The sequence below is a fragment of the Pseudophryne corroboree genome, chromosome 2 (genome assembly GCF_028390025.1).
Source record: "Pseudophryne corroboree isolate aPseCor3 chromosome 2, aPseCor3.hap2, whole genome shotgun sequence".
Classification (NCBI taxonomy): domain Eukaryota; kingdom Metazoa; phylum Chordata; class Amphibia; order Anura; family Myobatrachidae; genus Pseudophryne; species Pseudophryne corroboree.
Window position 1 is genome coordinate 185825492 of NC_086445.1, and position 17437 is coordinate 185842928.

A 17437-nucleotide genomic window follows, 5' to 3' on the forward strand; every position below is an offset into this window, starting at 1 on the left:
AACTAATAGTGGTCGACCTATTGACTGTTGACCTAAGCCATGTCGACCTATTGATCCATTACCAAAATAAGTATCATGGTGACAGAAAACCGAGGGATCTGGTGCCCTTGGAGTAGAAAATGGTTTAAGAGAAAAAAAGGCACATGAGGGAAGAGGGTCCTTCTCATGAGAGCTTACATTTTAAAGGGGAGGGGCAGACAGACAGTGAGCATGGGACACAGGGCGTAGGATGAGAGTTTACTGGGTTTGGTGAAGAAGTGGGTCTTGAGAGCCGTCTAAAGTTTGGTGAAGAGACTGATAGGCAGAGGTAGATAATCCCAGAGATAGGGAGCAGCACGTGTGAAATCTTGGAGGTAGAAGTGGGAGGAAGTAATCAGTGGGCAGGAGAGCGGAGTGAATAGGATGGGTGGGAGTGTAAAGGGAGATGAGGTCAGAGATGTAAACGGGAGAGGAATGGGTGAGGGCTTCGTAGGTGATTGTGAGAAGGTTGAATTGAATTCTGAAAGGGAAGGGGACAATATTCAAGCCATATTCAGACTGAGAATCTACACCTGCCATACGGCAAGTGCAAATTTCGATGGTGCGTCTAAAGTCACTGACAGTGGGCTTCTTGTACATTCATACGTACGGATGAACACCAGAGAAGGAATGTGTAGCTACATTTCCATAAAGCCACATGCACAAGACCAGCAAAAGATGCATGCATGGGTGCTGTAACATCTGACTCAGAATCAGCCCCAGAGTGGCTGTATAGATTGTAAAGCATGCCTGGTATTGCAGTCACACAATAACTGGAGAGCCATTCATGGTTGCAAGGGCTCCATGTGGCATAAAATAAGCTTGTCATCTCTAACACTGTTGTAGAAATGATACAGTATCTTCTGCTGTTTCTCAGGATGGGAGTTTGTATTTTTGGAAAGTAAATATTCCAGTCTGTAAGTGACAGAAAAACAGGAGCATCTTGGAAAATCAGAAACATATTACTTACTTACAACATTTCGAAACTATAATTGGACAAAACAGGTTCCCACCATTTATATTACCTGTCCAGTCATTTCCACAATTTACTTTCCTTGACCATAACTTTGTGTCTATTCCCAGCAAAAGGGAAAACCCTCTTATATCCATGCAAATAAGTTCAACCAAGCAGAGGCCTTTTCTGGTGTCTCTTGTATTCGGGGATTCTGATTCGTTTTAATTTTTTCCCTAATAATTTGCCACTCTTGATTATGCAGTAAATTCATCCTAATTGTACCCTATCAGTACTGAAATGCAGCTGTGGGTTCCACAGTGATGACAGCTGGGAGGGAAGAGAGCTACAGTAGCAGACAAATCTTTCTTACATATTGGGGCCTGCAGCCTAGGGTGCGGGTCTTGGTTCAGCATCTTTGTAGTCTGGGCCTGTAGCATTAGAAAGGCAGCGCATGTCCAAGGGGGTGATTGGGAGTTGTTCGCTCGCTAGCTGCTTTTAGCAGCATTGCACACGCTAAGCCGCCGCCCTCTGGGAGTGTATCTTAGCTTAGCAGAAGTGCGAACGAAAGATTAGCAGAATTGCGAATAGAAATTTCTTAGCAGTTTCTGAGTAGCTCCAGACTTACTCAGCCATTGCGACCAGCTCAGTCCTTTTCGTTCCTGGTTTGACGTCACAAACACACCAAGCGTTTGCCCAACCACTCCTCCGTTTCTCCAGCCACTCCTGCATTTTGCAACTCGAACGCCTGTGTTTTTCCGCACACTCCCATAAAACGGCCATTTTCCGCCCAGAAACACCCACTTCCTGTCAATCACACTACGATCAGCACAGCGATGAAAAAGCTTTGTTATGCCGTGAGTAAAATACCTAACTTTTGTGTAAAATAACTAAGCGCATGCGCTCTGCGAACCTTGCACATGCGCAGTAAGCAACTAATCGCAGTATAGCGAAAATCGGCAATGAGCGAACAGCTCGGAATAAACCCACATATACACAGACTGCAGTGCCATGTGACTAGGAAGCCTCAGCACACGTCCTGCACAGGAGGACCTCTAGTTCAGCAGGATTGCTATCTAAGAAATGGTGATGCAGGTGGAGTTCCTCTGCTGGTTATAAATGTTGTCTTCTCCTGTCCATTTAGGACCAAGGGCCCTCATTCCGAGTTTATCGCTCGTTGGCAGTTTTTAGCAGCCGTGCAAACGCTATGCCTCTGCCCACTGGGAGTGTATTTTAGCTTAGCAGAAGTGCGAACGAAAGTGTAGCTCAAAACCTACTCAGCGCTTGCGATCATTTCAGCCTATTCAGTTCCGGATTTGACGTCACACACCCACCCAGCGTTCGCCCAGCCACACCTGCGTTTTTCTGGCACGCCTGCGTTTTCCCAAGCACTCCCTTAAAACGGTCAGTTGCCACCCAGAAACGCCCACTTCATGTCAATCACTCTGCGGCAACCAGTGCGACTGAAATGCATCGCTAGACCCTGTGCAAAACTACATCATTCGTTGTGCCAGTACGTTGCGCGTGTGCATTGCGCCGCATACGCACGCGCAGAACTGCCGTTTTTTAGCCTGATTGCTGCTCTGCGAACAAATGCAGCTAGCGATCAACTCGGAATGACCCCCAATGTGCAATACTAAATAGTGAGAGTAACCAAAGTCTCACAGGTCAGCCAGTGGAAGGAATCCATGTGATGAGCTGAATCTAACTACTGTAGCAAGGGCTATATACAGTAAGTAGGTAAAATCCCTCTTACTCCTTCTAAGGCTCTGGTTCATCTGGTCTCTAGTTTTTATTGAGCCGGTCCTAGTTGCAACTATAACTACTAATGATATTCTGATATTTTATGTATACAGTGCCAAACACAGTTGCCCGCACTGTATCGGCTATGGGGTGATAATATTATATGAAGATTACATCAGACATACAGAGGGGATTCAATTGCTTTGTGTGCGCCTAAGCATAATGGATACCCATAGGAGCAATTCAAATCCCCCCGATAGGGCGTGAGTGCCCTAAAGTACTGATTGGGCACCCAAACTCCCATTATCGCACATTTAAGCTCACCCCCTCAGGAGGCTGCGCACTGATATGTGTCCCCCTGCAGCTATTCGTGCCTGAATGGAGCAACAGTTGAATTGCGCTGTCGATTGCCATCTAGTGGCAGCCGTGGGGTAAAACAATTGAATTGCCCCCACAGTGTTTGATTTCTTTTTGGTCTCAGAAAATATCACATATTTTTTGCCCGCTGTGAAGACATATAGGGGGTAATTCAAATGTTTGAAAAGTCAGTTGGGTGTCTGTTTTTTCCTATCTAATAGACAGGAAAAAAACAGACACCCAACCGACTTTTCAAACATTTGAATTCCCCCCATAGAGAGTTATTCAGATGTGGTTGGAGTTGCTATCACTGCTTGTGCTGTATGGTAATGCAGCAGGAGGCATCTATTACAAGCATATGCCTCCTGCTGCAGCAGTGCTCTGACCTGCTGTCCTAGGTCACAGTATCGGATCACTCACTCACCATTGGGCAAGGCGGCAACCGCAGGGGCCAAAATCTTCATGCAACCATAAGATTCCTGGCCTCTTCCTTCTCACTAAACGGCGGTGACATACAGTGTTAGACTGGGGCATTAAGGGCCCATCGGGATGCAGTGTTAAAGGCTCATGCTTAGAGGGTTGGCTAAGCATTAATGAGTGCATGGTCTGGGCCCAAATAAATAGTAAATACTGCTAGTATATGCATGATAATGTACCAGATTATAATCAACAATGCACTGTAAAAAATACACCATAGTCCTGTGCAGTATAATGTATCATATATATAATTATAATTGAAGAGCACAGTTTGGAACCTAATTCCTTAAGGAGGGTGTGGGGCCCACCGGGGGGTTTCCGCTGTACCCCTGTGGGTCAGTCTGACCCTGGCGACACACCTCCATTTTCACAAACGGAGACCGCCACTGCCCCCTCCCCAAGTCCCAGGCGGCATCAGACTGTCAATCACTAATACCTGGTTCTTTCACAGGACAACTCCAACCGCCCCCGAATGAGGTCCATAAGTATCTGTTTATATTGTCTTTGTGAAATGTAAGACAGTTCATATTCAGCATTCCCATCATGTTGGGAGGTAGTTTCCTATGTCAACATAGGTTATTGTTTGCTTCACCTATGACAAAAGAAATATGAGACCATTATCAGTAACAATGTTGCAATATTTTTGTGTTCTCAGGCGCTACAAGAAGAGGATGTGGCTGCACACCTCTGGCTTGGTGATCTGTATGGGAAGGGTGTTATTATAAAATGCTTCCCACCAACATCAAGAAAGCTTTACAGCCAGGAGTGGCGGATCCTCAACCTTTTGATGCCTCTGCAGCATGAGAACATTGTCTGCTTCCTGGCAGCCGGTACCGGTACTGCAGGAATACTGGAACACCAACAGTTTTTAGTCCTTCAGCATTACCCTGAGGTAATACTTCTAAAACTGCAAGTCAGTCACATATCAAATGGCATCAATTGTCTATGGATCATTCCAATGTAATTTCTAAATTATAATCAATAGTACACAATCTTTTCTGTCAGTAACTGTCATTGTTATAGAGGGGTGGTATTCATGTGACCGCCGGCCAACAGGGACTATTTCCACTCGTGGGTGTCCACGACACCCATAGAGTGGGAATAGAACCCGTGGCGACTGCAGGCCGCCACCGAGCCCGCATCGTGATGAGCGCAGCGAGCCCGCAAGGGGCTTGCTGCACTCGCCCCTCCCCGCCGGGATCCCGGCCTCGGTATGCTGCCGGGATCCCGGCGTCGGTAAGCTGACTCGCGGTCTCCTGACCGCCGGTCACAGTACTACACCCTTATAGAGAGTGTGGTGGCTACAGGACCTGGAGATGAGGGCGGTCTAATAGTTACTCTATCCCCTGCAATGGCACCGACTTTTAACTCCTATCAGCACACGCATGCACACAGAGGTGTAGCTAGGTGCCATGGTGCCCGGAGCAAGGGTATGTTTCGGCGCCTCCTCTCCTGTACTGAAATGTCACATTTGAAAAGAAAAAAATATTTAATAATCCTAAATTGGTGACAGGGCCGGTTCTAGACCTTGTGGATCTCAGGGCAAAAGTTTCCTATGGGCATCCCCCATGTTTAAAATAGGGACAGTGCATGCTGAAGGCGAGCAACAAATATATAGGGGCGTGGCTTCATGGGGAAGGGGCATGGCCACAAATTAGTACCAATTCAGATTACAACTCACAGTAGTGTCTGTTATTCACATGACACCAGTAGTGTCCGTTATTCACATTACACCACACAGTAGTACCCCTTATACACTTTACGCCACACAGGAGAGCCCCCTATGCACATTACGCCACACAGTAGAGCCCCTTATACACATTACACAACACAGCAGAGCCGCTTATACATGTTATGCCACAGTAGAGGCGTTTATACACGTTACACCACATTAGAGCGGTTTATTCACATTACACCACAGTAGAGCAACAATAGAGCTGCTTATATATGTTACACTACAGCTTCTAATGCAGAGAGAGGTGCTGCAGCAGCAGCTGGGACAGAGAGAGGTGCTGCAGCAGTCAGGGCAGAAAGAGGTGCTGCAGCAGCCGGGGCAGAGAGTTATGTAGCTGGACAGAAGTAACCCAGCTGCACAGGTACAGACAATGAGAGATAAAAAGAGGGCGGCAGAGCTTTGGCATGTTCTGGCTGTCTGTGTCTCCTGCTGCCGCCTCTGGCCTGCCCTGATCCCTACCTAGTCTCCGAGTCAGTGTGTGCCCCCCTGCTTCTCCTCTTGCTCTGCAGCTGTCTGTACAGTGACTTACAGTATAGCGGAGGGAGGGGTGAGGTGGCGGGCGCCCTCTAACTTTTCCGGCGCCCGGAGCTCACGCACCACTAGAGCCACCCTCGCTACACCCCTGCACGCACAGTGAAATCAAAGTAAGGCTTCACTGCACATATGCAACTTCCAAAGCAGAGCTGGATTAAGAATCTATGAGGCTTTGGACAAGATAATCGATTGAGCTCCCTTATTTCTCTTTGTTCAGCCACAGCAAAACAAACAAACCCATAAAAATGTATTAGGATAATCTGGGCTAAAATATTCTGAACGTACTACAATTGTGTTACACGTACTGCAGGGCCAGTGGCGTAACCACAGGGTGTCTAGACTGGCAAATGTCCAGGGGCCCACAAGGTGAAGGGGGCCCACTTTAAAATCAGTTACTGAATACTCCTGGTGGTTGTCTCCAAGGTCAGGCGTCTGGATAGGCCTGAAGCCACGGCCTGGATTTCCGGACTCCCGGATCACCGTCCTTTGCTACCTGCCTGATTCCACCCCCCTCCCTCCCCAACACACACACACACACACACACACACACACACACACACACACACACACACACACCACCACCACCACCACCACCACCACCACCACCCCTAACACCACCACCCCTAACACCACCACCACCACCACCACTATCTACCACTTATCTGAGGAGGCTTCTCTGTCATTGGGGTCCATCTGTGGAGGTTGGTGTCCCCACGGGTACCTCCCACGGCTGCCCATTGGTGTGTCTGTTCCCTGGGAGTGGCTCTGACCAGCATTCTGTACAGCTCCCTCCTCTTCTGCCAGTTCCCTCCTATTTGATCAAACAGGTGGCCCACCCTGGGAGTTTGCCCGTAGACTCCAAACATTTAGTTACGCCAGTGTGCAGGGCCCTTAGTTCAGTTTATGCCACACAGAAACCCTTATTCACATATGTCACGGTGCCCCCATGGTGTTAATATAGCTATGTGTTGAGTTTCCCCTGTGTTTGGTGGCCCCTGGAGACCACCCTGTTTTAAATCAGGCTCTGCCCCCAGTGTTCTCTGGAGCCTAGACAGAAGCTTTGCCCCCGAGCGTGACCAGATAGGGCTAGATTGATAATGGGGCAGATGGGACTGCAGCCCCAGTTCGCCACATAAAAATAGGCCCATCATTAAAATTGTACTTCTGTTTTCCTCACAAAATGATGCAAATGTTCTACTTTTAGAGAGACATTGAGGCTAATAGTGTAGGGGTGTACACGCCCAGTTGGCCATGGCCACACCCACACAGCATTAGTCACAGCTTCTCCATTTCTCACAATAGACTCTTGTGGCCATTAATCTGGCATTGTGACTTAGGGGGTCTATTTATGAAGCAGTGAAAAGTGTGGAGATGTGAGCCAGTGGAGAAGTTGCCCATAGCAACCAATCAGCTGCTATGTATAATTTTATATAATGCTTTTTAGAAATGTTACATCAGCACTGATTGGTTGCCATGGGAAACTTCTTCACTGACTCGCTTCTTCACTCTTTTCACGGCGTTGTGAATAAACCCCTAGAAGACCAAAGTCCTGATTGCATCATGCGTACTGCCGTCTATTATTAATGCAGTATGCATGAATAATTATGCAAAGCCTTCCGATAACAGTTGCTCCATGCGAAGATAGGACTCCCAGGTTTATGACCCGGGAGTCCTATTGCTCATACATGGTCCTCAGCCAGCACGTGCGCAAGTCATGGGGGGACAGAAAGGGACCCTTTGGGTCCCTCTCCAGGGAATTCTACAGTACATCCCACCAATTTCTGGAAGGGGGTTTCCAAATGTCCATGAAGGATGCATAATTAGTATGTAACAAGCTATAGTCTACCCTAAACAAAGTGCAGTTTAGACATATGCAGATATAAATTAGACATATTTAGACCCAATGATCATGGTAAGCCTCTTACCATATTCTCTCTCTAGTGCTATGAGAAAATTTGCCACTGGACATGTGCAGCAGCTCCATTTAGCCCCTTATGCTTCATCTAGGGGCTGCTGGACAGACTGGGGAGGGGGGGGGGGGGGGTGTTTACGGGCAACTGAACCCCCCCCCCCCCTGCTTTTGCCTAGGATACCTTAGCTTTGTCACTTAAATACAATTTAATCTACAAATATCCATTAGATAAGTCTTATCTGATCTTCTTTTTCACCTGAGGGCTCTTTGAAGCGCTACTTGACTGGTCGAACCACTGATTGGGACATTGCTTGCCGAATGGCCATTTCCTTAGCCAGAGGCCTGGCCTTCCTCCATACCAACATACAGCGTGAAGGTTGGTTGAATTGAATCACATATTTTTTACTTGTTCTAAAACTGTGATTTTGCATTTAAATGATCTCCTAAACTGCAGTGAAAAAACAATACATCTCTCTTTCACAAACATGGAATAAATGTACGTGATCTTTAAAAGTGCAGCTCAGGTCCAGGGGTTGTTTGAGTCATTTTGCTACATTAGCTTATACCTGCCAATATGATGGCATTTTGCTTGTACTAGTCACGTGTCTTTCAATTTTAGCGAACCCCACCACATCTAAAGGAATCCCAATGACATAGTGACATCAACCTGTTTTCTAACCACCGTCTGGCTCTTAATGCAAAAAGTAATGAGAGTCTTGGACACTTCTGCATTTTAAACTCACATTGAAAGAGAATTGTTGTAACTGATTTTGGTGGAGGCAGGATCAAGATGTGAATGTAATAGTACACAGTATCTGCGATGTTTGTAGGATTGCTTGTTATAAACATATTGGGGCAGATGTATTAAGCCCGGAGAAGTGATAAAGCAGTGATAAGTGGAAGGTGAAAACGTACCGGCCAATTATTACAGGTTTGAAAAATGACAGGAGCTGATTGGCTGGTGTGTTGTCACCTTCCACGTAGGAAGAATATGCCAGAACTTGTTACTGTTGGTGTAATGCATGTGTTCTACTCATCCTCCTATGGATGTAACAGAATACTTGCCTACTTTGAAAACTAGTTGCAGGGAGATTCTAAATTGAAGTAGAATGTGTCACACACTGCACTGTTGAGGGGCGTGTCATGCTCCACCCAAATGGCGTGTCTAGCTCCATTGATGGGCGGAGCTATTGCTCCTCGGGAGGGAGTGTCCTGCAGTGACTGAAGAAAAATGAAAGTACTAAGCGCAGCATGCTGCCAGAGGTGGTTTGTTTATGCGTGGCATGTGCAGTCGCAGAAAACATTCTTTTATGTGACCACTGGCATTGCGTCCGAGTCAGTATCAACCCAATATGAGACACTGGTTAGATGGTTAGAGGGTGTGCTGCAGACAGTGACTCTGTAGTTGTTATAAGGAGCTCCTCATTTGTCACTATGCAGTACATGTAAGGAGATGGACCCCTTAGCTTGACTTTTATGTGTTCCAAAATTTAACAGCAGCATGCAACAATGTTGCAAATGTAGCATCTTCCATTTATTGAAAAATTGCTGCATGTCACTGTAATTGTTATACAGGTTGAGTATCCCATATCCAAATATTCCGAAATACGGAATATTCCGAAATACGGACTTTTTTGTGTGAGAGTGAGATAGTGAAACCTTTGTTTTTTGATGGCTCAATGTACACAAACTTTGTTTAATACACACAGTTATTAAAAATATTGTATTAAATGACCTTCAGGCTGTGTGTATAGGGTGTATATGAAACATAAATGAATTGTGTGAATGTACATAAACTTTGTTCAATGCACAAAGTTACAAAAAATATTGTGTAAAATTACCTTCAGGCTGTGTGTATAAGGTGTATATGTAACATAAATGCATTCTGTGCTTAGATTTAGGTCCCATCACCATGATATCTCATTATGGTATGCAATTATTCCAAAATACGGAAAAATCCCATATCCAAAATACCTCTGGTCCCAAGCATTTTGGATAAGGGATACTCAACCTGTATTTTGATGATATCGGGATCCTGGCTCTTGGGATGGCGGCGGTCAGAATACCAACAGCGGCATCCGTAAAGAAACAGAGAATTTGACGGCAAATAAGAAGAACCACTTGGCCCATCTTGTCTGCCCCTTTTTTATCATATTTTTACCTCAAACCTTATTTTATCCTTATTTCTTTGTAAGGATATCCTTATGTTTTACCCATGCATGTTTAAATTGCTCTACTGTCTTAGCCTCTACCACCTCTGATGGGAGGCTATTCCACTTGTCCACTACTCTTTCTGTGAAGTAATTTTCCCTGAACCTACCTCCCACCAGTTTCATGTGCAGAATCCCGACACCGGGTAGGTAAGTATTGTAGGTCTCCCCCTCTGCCCCACTAACCCTTGCTACACGCAGTCTGACCCTAAACCCCACCACTACAGCCTAACCCTCCCAGCTTAGTGCCTAACCCTAACCCTCCCTCCCCACAGCTTAACCCTAACCTCTACCCGCTCCCGCAGCCTAACTGTAACCCTATAGTACCTAAACCTAACACCCCCACCCCAGCCTACCCATACCTTCCCCGGCACACTTACAATCGGGATGCCGACAGTTGGGATTCCAGTGCCGGCATTGTCATCAATGTCAGTATCCCGGCATCGGTCTTGTGGCCAGTGTCAGTATTCTTGCATCAGTATTCGACTGTTGGCATCCCGAACGCTGGTATGCTAACCGGATCCTGTTATATTGTAATACCAGGGCTGTAACTAGGTGTGTGCGGTGGAGGCACCGCACATAGCGCTGCAGGGTAGGGGGCGCTGTTGGCGTCACTTGTCAATTATGTTTTAATTACATTCACTTGCAGCTTCTCCCGTCTGCCCCTGTCTCCTACACTGACCCCCTTCTGTCCCTAATACCAACACAACATTTATGAACTCAACTTGAGATGTCTTTGTTATTCAGTCACCTGGGAATCGAACCCATTGCCTGTGGCATTGCAGTCAGACAATCTATTCCTTGAGCTATCTGCCCTTATATAGAAAGCTAGATAATTTCAAGCTAGAGAATTTTTTAACTATTTGGAGCTTACCTTGTACTTTGTGAAGAGGTGATCAGATCTATGTAGTGTGTGGCTGCAAGAGATCGGATGTGTGGCTACACACTACATAGATCTGCTCAATTGCAATGCTGGGGTTTTTTTTTTACAAAGTACCAGTAGCTTCATATAGTGTTCATAGTTTTTATGCAGGATCAAATAGCTCAATGAGTAGGATGTTTGATTAGAATTCAACAGGTTATAGGTTTGAATCCTGGGTATGGCAGTATATTGGCATGTGTTATTTAATAAAGGGTATTGTAACTGAATAATAATGAGCTTTCAAGTTACAGTAAGTGCATGAATGTGTTATAAAGAGGAATTGTGTCCAAACCCATTTTCTTGCAGTGGTCTATAAATGTGTGTATTATTTATATATAATACAATATATTTTATATAGTATAATTGTTTCAAATGTATGAAAGGGCAATATAGCATGGGCTTCCTCTGGTATCAATCTTGTCATGCGCCTTGTGTCCCTATTGGAAAAAATGAGGGGGGGGGGGGCGCCAATTCTCTCTCTGGCACAGGGCACCAAAAAGTCTAGTTACGGCTCTGGTTGCCTGGAAACCCCCCTCCACTTGGCATGTGGCTCAAATTATGACAATAATGGCAATGGTATATAATACAATTACTGGAGCTGCCGCTACATCATGCAGTTTAAGGGACAAAGCAGAGCTGCTGCACATGCCCAGTGGTAGCAGCTTCTACGAAGTTTGCTGAGTGTGTGGATCTGAGGGCCTAATTCAGACCGGATCGCAGCAGCAAATTTGTTAACTAATGGGCAAAACCATGTGCACTGCAGGGGGGAGGGGGGGGGGCAGATATAACGTACAGAGAGAATTACATTTGGGTGGGGTGTGTTCAAACTGAAATCTAACTTGCAATGTAAAAAAATAAAGCAGCCAGTATTTACCCTGCACAGAAACAATATAACCCACCAAAATCTAACTCTCTCTGCACATGTTATATCTGCCACCCCTGCGGTGCACATGGGTGGTCATTCCGAGTTGATCGCTAGCTGCATTTATTTGCAGCGCAGCGATCAGGCTAAAAAAAGGCAGTTCTGCGCATGCGTATGCAGCGCAATGCGCACGCGCGACGTTCAGGCACAACGAACTATGCAGTTTTGCACAGGGTCTAGCGATGCATTTCAGTCGCACTGGTTGCCGCAGAGTGATTGACATGAAGTGGGCGGTTCTGGGTGGCAACTGACCGTTTTCAGGGAGTGTTTGGAAAAACGCAGGCGTGCCAGGGAAAACGTAGGCATGGCTGGGCGAACGCTGGGCGGGTGTGTGACGTCAAATCCGGAACTGAACAGTCTGAAGTGATCGCACGCGCTGAGTAGGTTTTGAACTACTCTGAAACTACACAAATTTTTTTTGCAGGTGCTCTACGATAAAAACGTTTGCACTTCTGCTAAACTAAAATACACTCCCAGTGGGCGGCGGCATAGCGTTTGCACGGCTGCTAAAAACTGCTAGCAAGCGATCAACTCGGAATGACCACCATGGTTTTGCCCATGAGCTAACAAATTTGCTGCTGCGATCAGATCTGAGTTAGGCCCTGAGTCCTCAATCAGTGCACTGGACCAGAGAGTAGCTAACAGGAAGAAGAGATTACCATGAAGTGGGAGAATCTGTGCTTAGAAAGTGCAGTACTAGTTCTATTATGTTTGTGTATTTATTTATTATGGTTTGTTTAACCCTTTCCTGACCACATTTACATTATTTAAATGTTTAATACAGTCTACACTATAGACCAGTGTTTCCCAACCTCGGTCCTCAAGGCACACTAACAGTCCTGGTTTTAGTGATATCCAGGCTTGAACACAGGTGACTTAATTAGTACCTCAGTTATTTTGATGTAACCATCTGTGCTGAAGCCTGGATATCACTAAAACCTGCACTGTTGGTGTGCCTTGAGGACCGTGGTTGGGAATGCCTGCTATAGACCATCTATAGTGTTAATATTAATACTGTATTCCATACAGTATCCAGTGTACAAAAAGACCAATGTTTACATTAATGTCCAGGGTCATTACTAGGATCTTCTACAGCTCCCTCAGACTCCTGCACTTGCTCCAATGTTCCGAAGAGTGGGAGATTGTGGATTGCATTTGGAAACCCCCCTCTAGAAATCCTGCATTTGCCAGTGCAGAGGATGATGATAGTAGTAGTTAGGCAGCAATGCAGAAAAACGTTCAGGAGTTAGTAGCAAGGTCAAGGGTGTCCAGTAGCATGGAAGGAGAATACAGTCATGGGGAAATCTAGAAGACTGTGGGCTAGAGTGGACTCAGTTATTCTTCTTTGGAGTGGAGGATGAAAGAAAAGGAGCAATATCTGGGCTTCTCCATAGTGAATACAGAGCCTGGAGGTGGTATGGTCATGGCCCCAGCTGAAAGCTCACCAGGACATAACTGCTCAGCTCATTGGCAGGAAGTACAGCACAGCACAGTGCAGCAGGGTTGTCTTAACAGCATTGTAGGCCATGGGCAAATAAATGCACTAGTGCACCTACCACCTATTCATGTGAAGGAAGAAATAAATAAATAATTATAACTTATTCCTCCTTCGGTCCTGCACCATCTCTCCACATGCGTCCATACAGTGAATGGCTGTCAGCATCAGTGGTGCAAGTGGGCGGGTACGGATGGGTATTGTGTACCCTTAAGAATTTAGCGGTGGGTACCCGTACTTACCGCCGACGGGCCGACGCTCCTTGCCGCTCCCTCCCTCCGCTGCTCACCGCAGCTGCTGCATGAGGGGAGGAGAGCGCAGCGTTCTCCTCTGCTCCCCTCAGTGTCTTCCTTCAATTCAGTGCCAGCCCGTGAGCCAATCAGAGCTCGCGGACCAGCAGCCAAGGCTGCCGGACCACAAGCTTTGATTGGCTCACGGATCGGCGCTGAATTGAAGGAAGACACCCGCACCACCGACGGAAACTGAGGGGCAGGAGAGGCGCAGGCTGTGCTCTCCTCCCCTCACACACACACAGGACAGCAGTGGTGAACAGTATCTGGTACTGGGGGCATATCTGGCACTGGAGGCATATCTGGCACTGAGGGCATATCTGGCACTGTGGGGGCATGTGTATCTGGCACTGGGGGCATATCTGGCACTGCGGGGACATGTGTATCTGGCACTGGGGGCATATCTGGCACTGAGGGGACATGTGTATCTGGTACTGGGGGCATATCTGGCACTGGGGGACATGTGTATCTGGCACTGTGGCCATATCTGGCACTGCGAGGACATGTGTATCTGGTACTGGGGGCATATCTGACACTGAGGGCATATCTGGCACTGGGGGGACATATGTATCCAGCACTGGGGGCATTTCTGTATCTGGTACTGGGGGCATATCTGGCACTGGGGGCATGTCTGGCACTGTGGGGGCATTACTGTATCTGGCACTGGGGAGCAATGTATATCTAACACAGTGGGGGTATATGTGTATCTGGCACTGTGAGGCAATGTATATCTGGCACTCTGGGGGCATTTGTGTATCTTTCACTGTGGGGCAATGTGTATCTGGCACTGTGAGGCAATGTATATCTGGCACTCTGGGGGCATTTGTGTATCTGGCACTGTGGGTCAATGTCTATCTGGCACTGTGAGGCAATGTATATCTTGCACTCTGGGGGCATTTGTGTATTTGGCACTGTGAGGCAATGTGTATTTGGCACTGTGGAGCAATGTATATCTGGCACTGTGGGGCAATGCATATCTGGCACTGTGGGGCAACGTATATCTGGCACTATTGGGGTCATATGTGTATCCGCTCCTCCCCCATATGTGTATCACGCCCCCCTTTTCATTGACCATGCCCCATGCGGCATTTGGCCACCCATTTTTAACGCATGTGCCGAAGGCGCGCTAACACAGTGCCTATAAGACATTTTTTCTACTTGCACCACTGGTCAGCACTCTGATTGGTGGATAGCTCCTGACACCCAAGAATCAGCATGCTGACAGTCATTCACGGTCTGGCTGCATGCTGGGAGGCAGGTGGAGAATGCTGCCTGGCCGCTATGATGGTGCGTAATTCACAATCAGAGCGGCTGGGCAGCATTCACTTCCTGCCTCCCAAGAAGATCCGGAGGCACCAGCATGCCCCTGCTGGAAGGCTCCTAGAATCATGGAGCCCTGGGCAGCCAGCAAGGGAGTGCACAGTCCCCCCAGGTAAAGAGCCAGTGAGAAGTGGTGTGTAACGCTGATACCAAGGCCCCGCAGTGGTAGGACGAAGGTCCCCCAAGCTTCAGCACCAAGCCAGGAGGGTGGGTAGTCCATGTCAAAAGTGGAAGGTCGGTAAAGCAGGCAGGTACCCACAGCTTTGAGCTATAGGTGCAGGGACATACCCAGAACTTTTTGGGCTCCATAACAACATATTGAAGGGGCCCCTGTCCTAGTGCTTCTAGAGAGATACCTCTCCACGGCAGCTGGAAATTTTATGCCCCATAATAGTGTTCTAGTTCCTTTTCTGAGCCATAGTAGTGCCCTGGTTCACATAATGTCACATTGTAGGGCTGCCAGCACACATTATGCAACAGAGTGTCCCCAATTCATAATATAAATATAATATACAGTGTCCCTAGTCAGGGGCGTGTTAAGAGAGGAGGGGACCCGTGTGCAGCTTCCATCGCGGGCCCCTCCTGTCTGGCAGCAAGTAGACTCTGTCATACTGCCAGAGTCTACTGTGCATGCGCAGGTCTCCGGGAACATGGTTCCTGCGCCTTGTTCCCGGGGACATCTCCAGTGCACATGCGTAAATCACTCAGAAATGGCCACGGCGGCCATTTTCTGAGTGATTTATGCCCGCACAAGAGGGCAGTCACCTTGGGACTTCGGAATGGTCAGTATATTTTGTGGGAGCAGTGTGGGCCCCCCTGGACCCAGGGGCCCATGTGCACAGCACACACTACACCCATTATAGAAATGCCAATGTCCCTAGTTCATATTATGCCACATTACAGTGAATTTGGTTCATAATATGCCAAACAGTTGTGCTTCCAATTCATATTTGGCACATTATGTAACATTTGCCCTCTAGTTCATTTTTATACCACAGTACAATGAGCAGGTCCAGGGTATGCCAAGATATAGTGCAGACCCCAAGGTAAACGTACTCACCGCTGCAGCACTGATCAATATGGGGTGATCCTTCCCAGCTCTTATCTCAGCTGCTTCCTGTCAGGTGGTTCAGGACGGAGGTGGGTAGGGAAAGCAGAAGGCTCAGTTTTAGGGCTTGCGGTTGGTATGGGCCTGGGGTCCTCTCTTTCAAGCCCCACAGTTTAGATTTCCGATGGGGCAGTGGGGAATCTGGGGGTTTTGTTGACCTTTGCAGGGCAGTGAGAGAACCCACAGTGAACCAGAAGTAACAGTAGCTTACTCTCCCAGAATGTCTGGGCGTGTCATAGTGATGCTTGTTGTGATGCTCAATTATGCCCTTATATGAGTTTGATGTATTTTTGACCCAGAATGAATGTATTGTCTTTCTGTTTTTGTTATTTCTTTAGAGGGGGGGGGGTGTTAGCAAAAAAAGATGTGTATTTGAGTCATGTGTATTCTCGAGGTATACATATTGCATCACACCTCACCACATCTTTTCAAACTTGGTTGAGGGCAGTACTTTGAGGTAACTTTTGTTAACCCTGTGCTTTTTAGCAACACATTCAATTAAATATTGCAGAAAATGTGTACAGAATGTAACCATATTTCCCACTGCCCTGATTTGTGTTGGACACTTCCAAAGGCAATAGAAACGTTGGCCTCTGGGCTCCAAGAGTCTGGGGTAGGGTTGCCCATTAAGCATCAATATTGTGCAACCATCGATGGTCTATGATCAATATCATCAATGAGGTGAAACATTGGCGATGCTGCTCCAATAGCCAAGATCTGCACATCTGCAGGGACTGAGCCATGGATGGCTGAACTACTGAGGGTTTAAAATCACAGCTTTCAATGAGCATCACTAGTCTGGTGGAGCACCAACATGGGCATAGAGGGGGTGTTTAAAGAGCTCAGGGGCAGCCTCAGCTTTGGTGTTTGGGCTGAGTACTAATTGTATCTGCAGAGAGGCAGCGTGTGTCCATATACTTGCCTATACTGCAACAGGGAGTTTGTAAAAGCAACATCTATGCATGTAGTTCTGAAGAGAATGTGCTGCTCCCCCTTACTATCTTTCCACCCCCCCCTTCTCTCTTCCTTTCTACTATCTGCCTACTACCCCCTCATCTCGCTGCCCAGGTCTCTCTCCCCCTCTCTTCCCCATTTCTCTTTATCCCTTATTTTCCATATCTCTCAACGCCCCCCCCCCCCACCCCATCCCCAATCTCCCGCTTACTGTCCCTCTCTATTCTTCCCGTTTGCCTCTCCTCCTTCCTTTTAACTGCCACCTGTTTGTTCACTCTTCCCCATTTTTTGTCTCTCCATCTTATCCCTTTTGTCACCCACATTTTTCTCTCTTCCCCCTCTTATTTTTCTCTTAACTTCTTTGGTATATCCTCCATTTTTTTATCCCTGTTTTCGTCTACCCCAATGTTTCTGTGTATCCACTACTTGTGCAATGTTGTAGCTATCACGCACATTGGGCCTAATTCTGAGTTGATCGCAGCAACAGT

General features: G+C 47.0%; 1 protein-coding gene across 6 annotated transcripts in view; it reads left to right on the top strand.

Moving 5' to 3' along the window:
• AMHR2 (anti-Mullerian hormone receptor type 2) overlaps positions 1 to 17437 on the top strand; it is a 121406-nt gene that overhangs the window by 58263 nt on the left and 45706 nt on the right. For all 6 annotated transcript variants that reach the window (XM_063952132.1, XM_063952124.1, XM_063952125.1 and 3 more), the window contains 2 exons: positions 4203 to 4434; positions 7985 to 8104. In XM_063952132.1, the coding sequence (XP_063808202.1) occupies positions 4203 to 4434; positions 7985 to 8104 (352 nt within the window). The remainder of the gene's footprint in view (positions 1 to 4202; positions 4435 to 7984; positions 8105 to 17437) is intronic.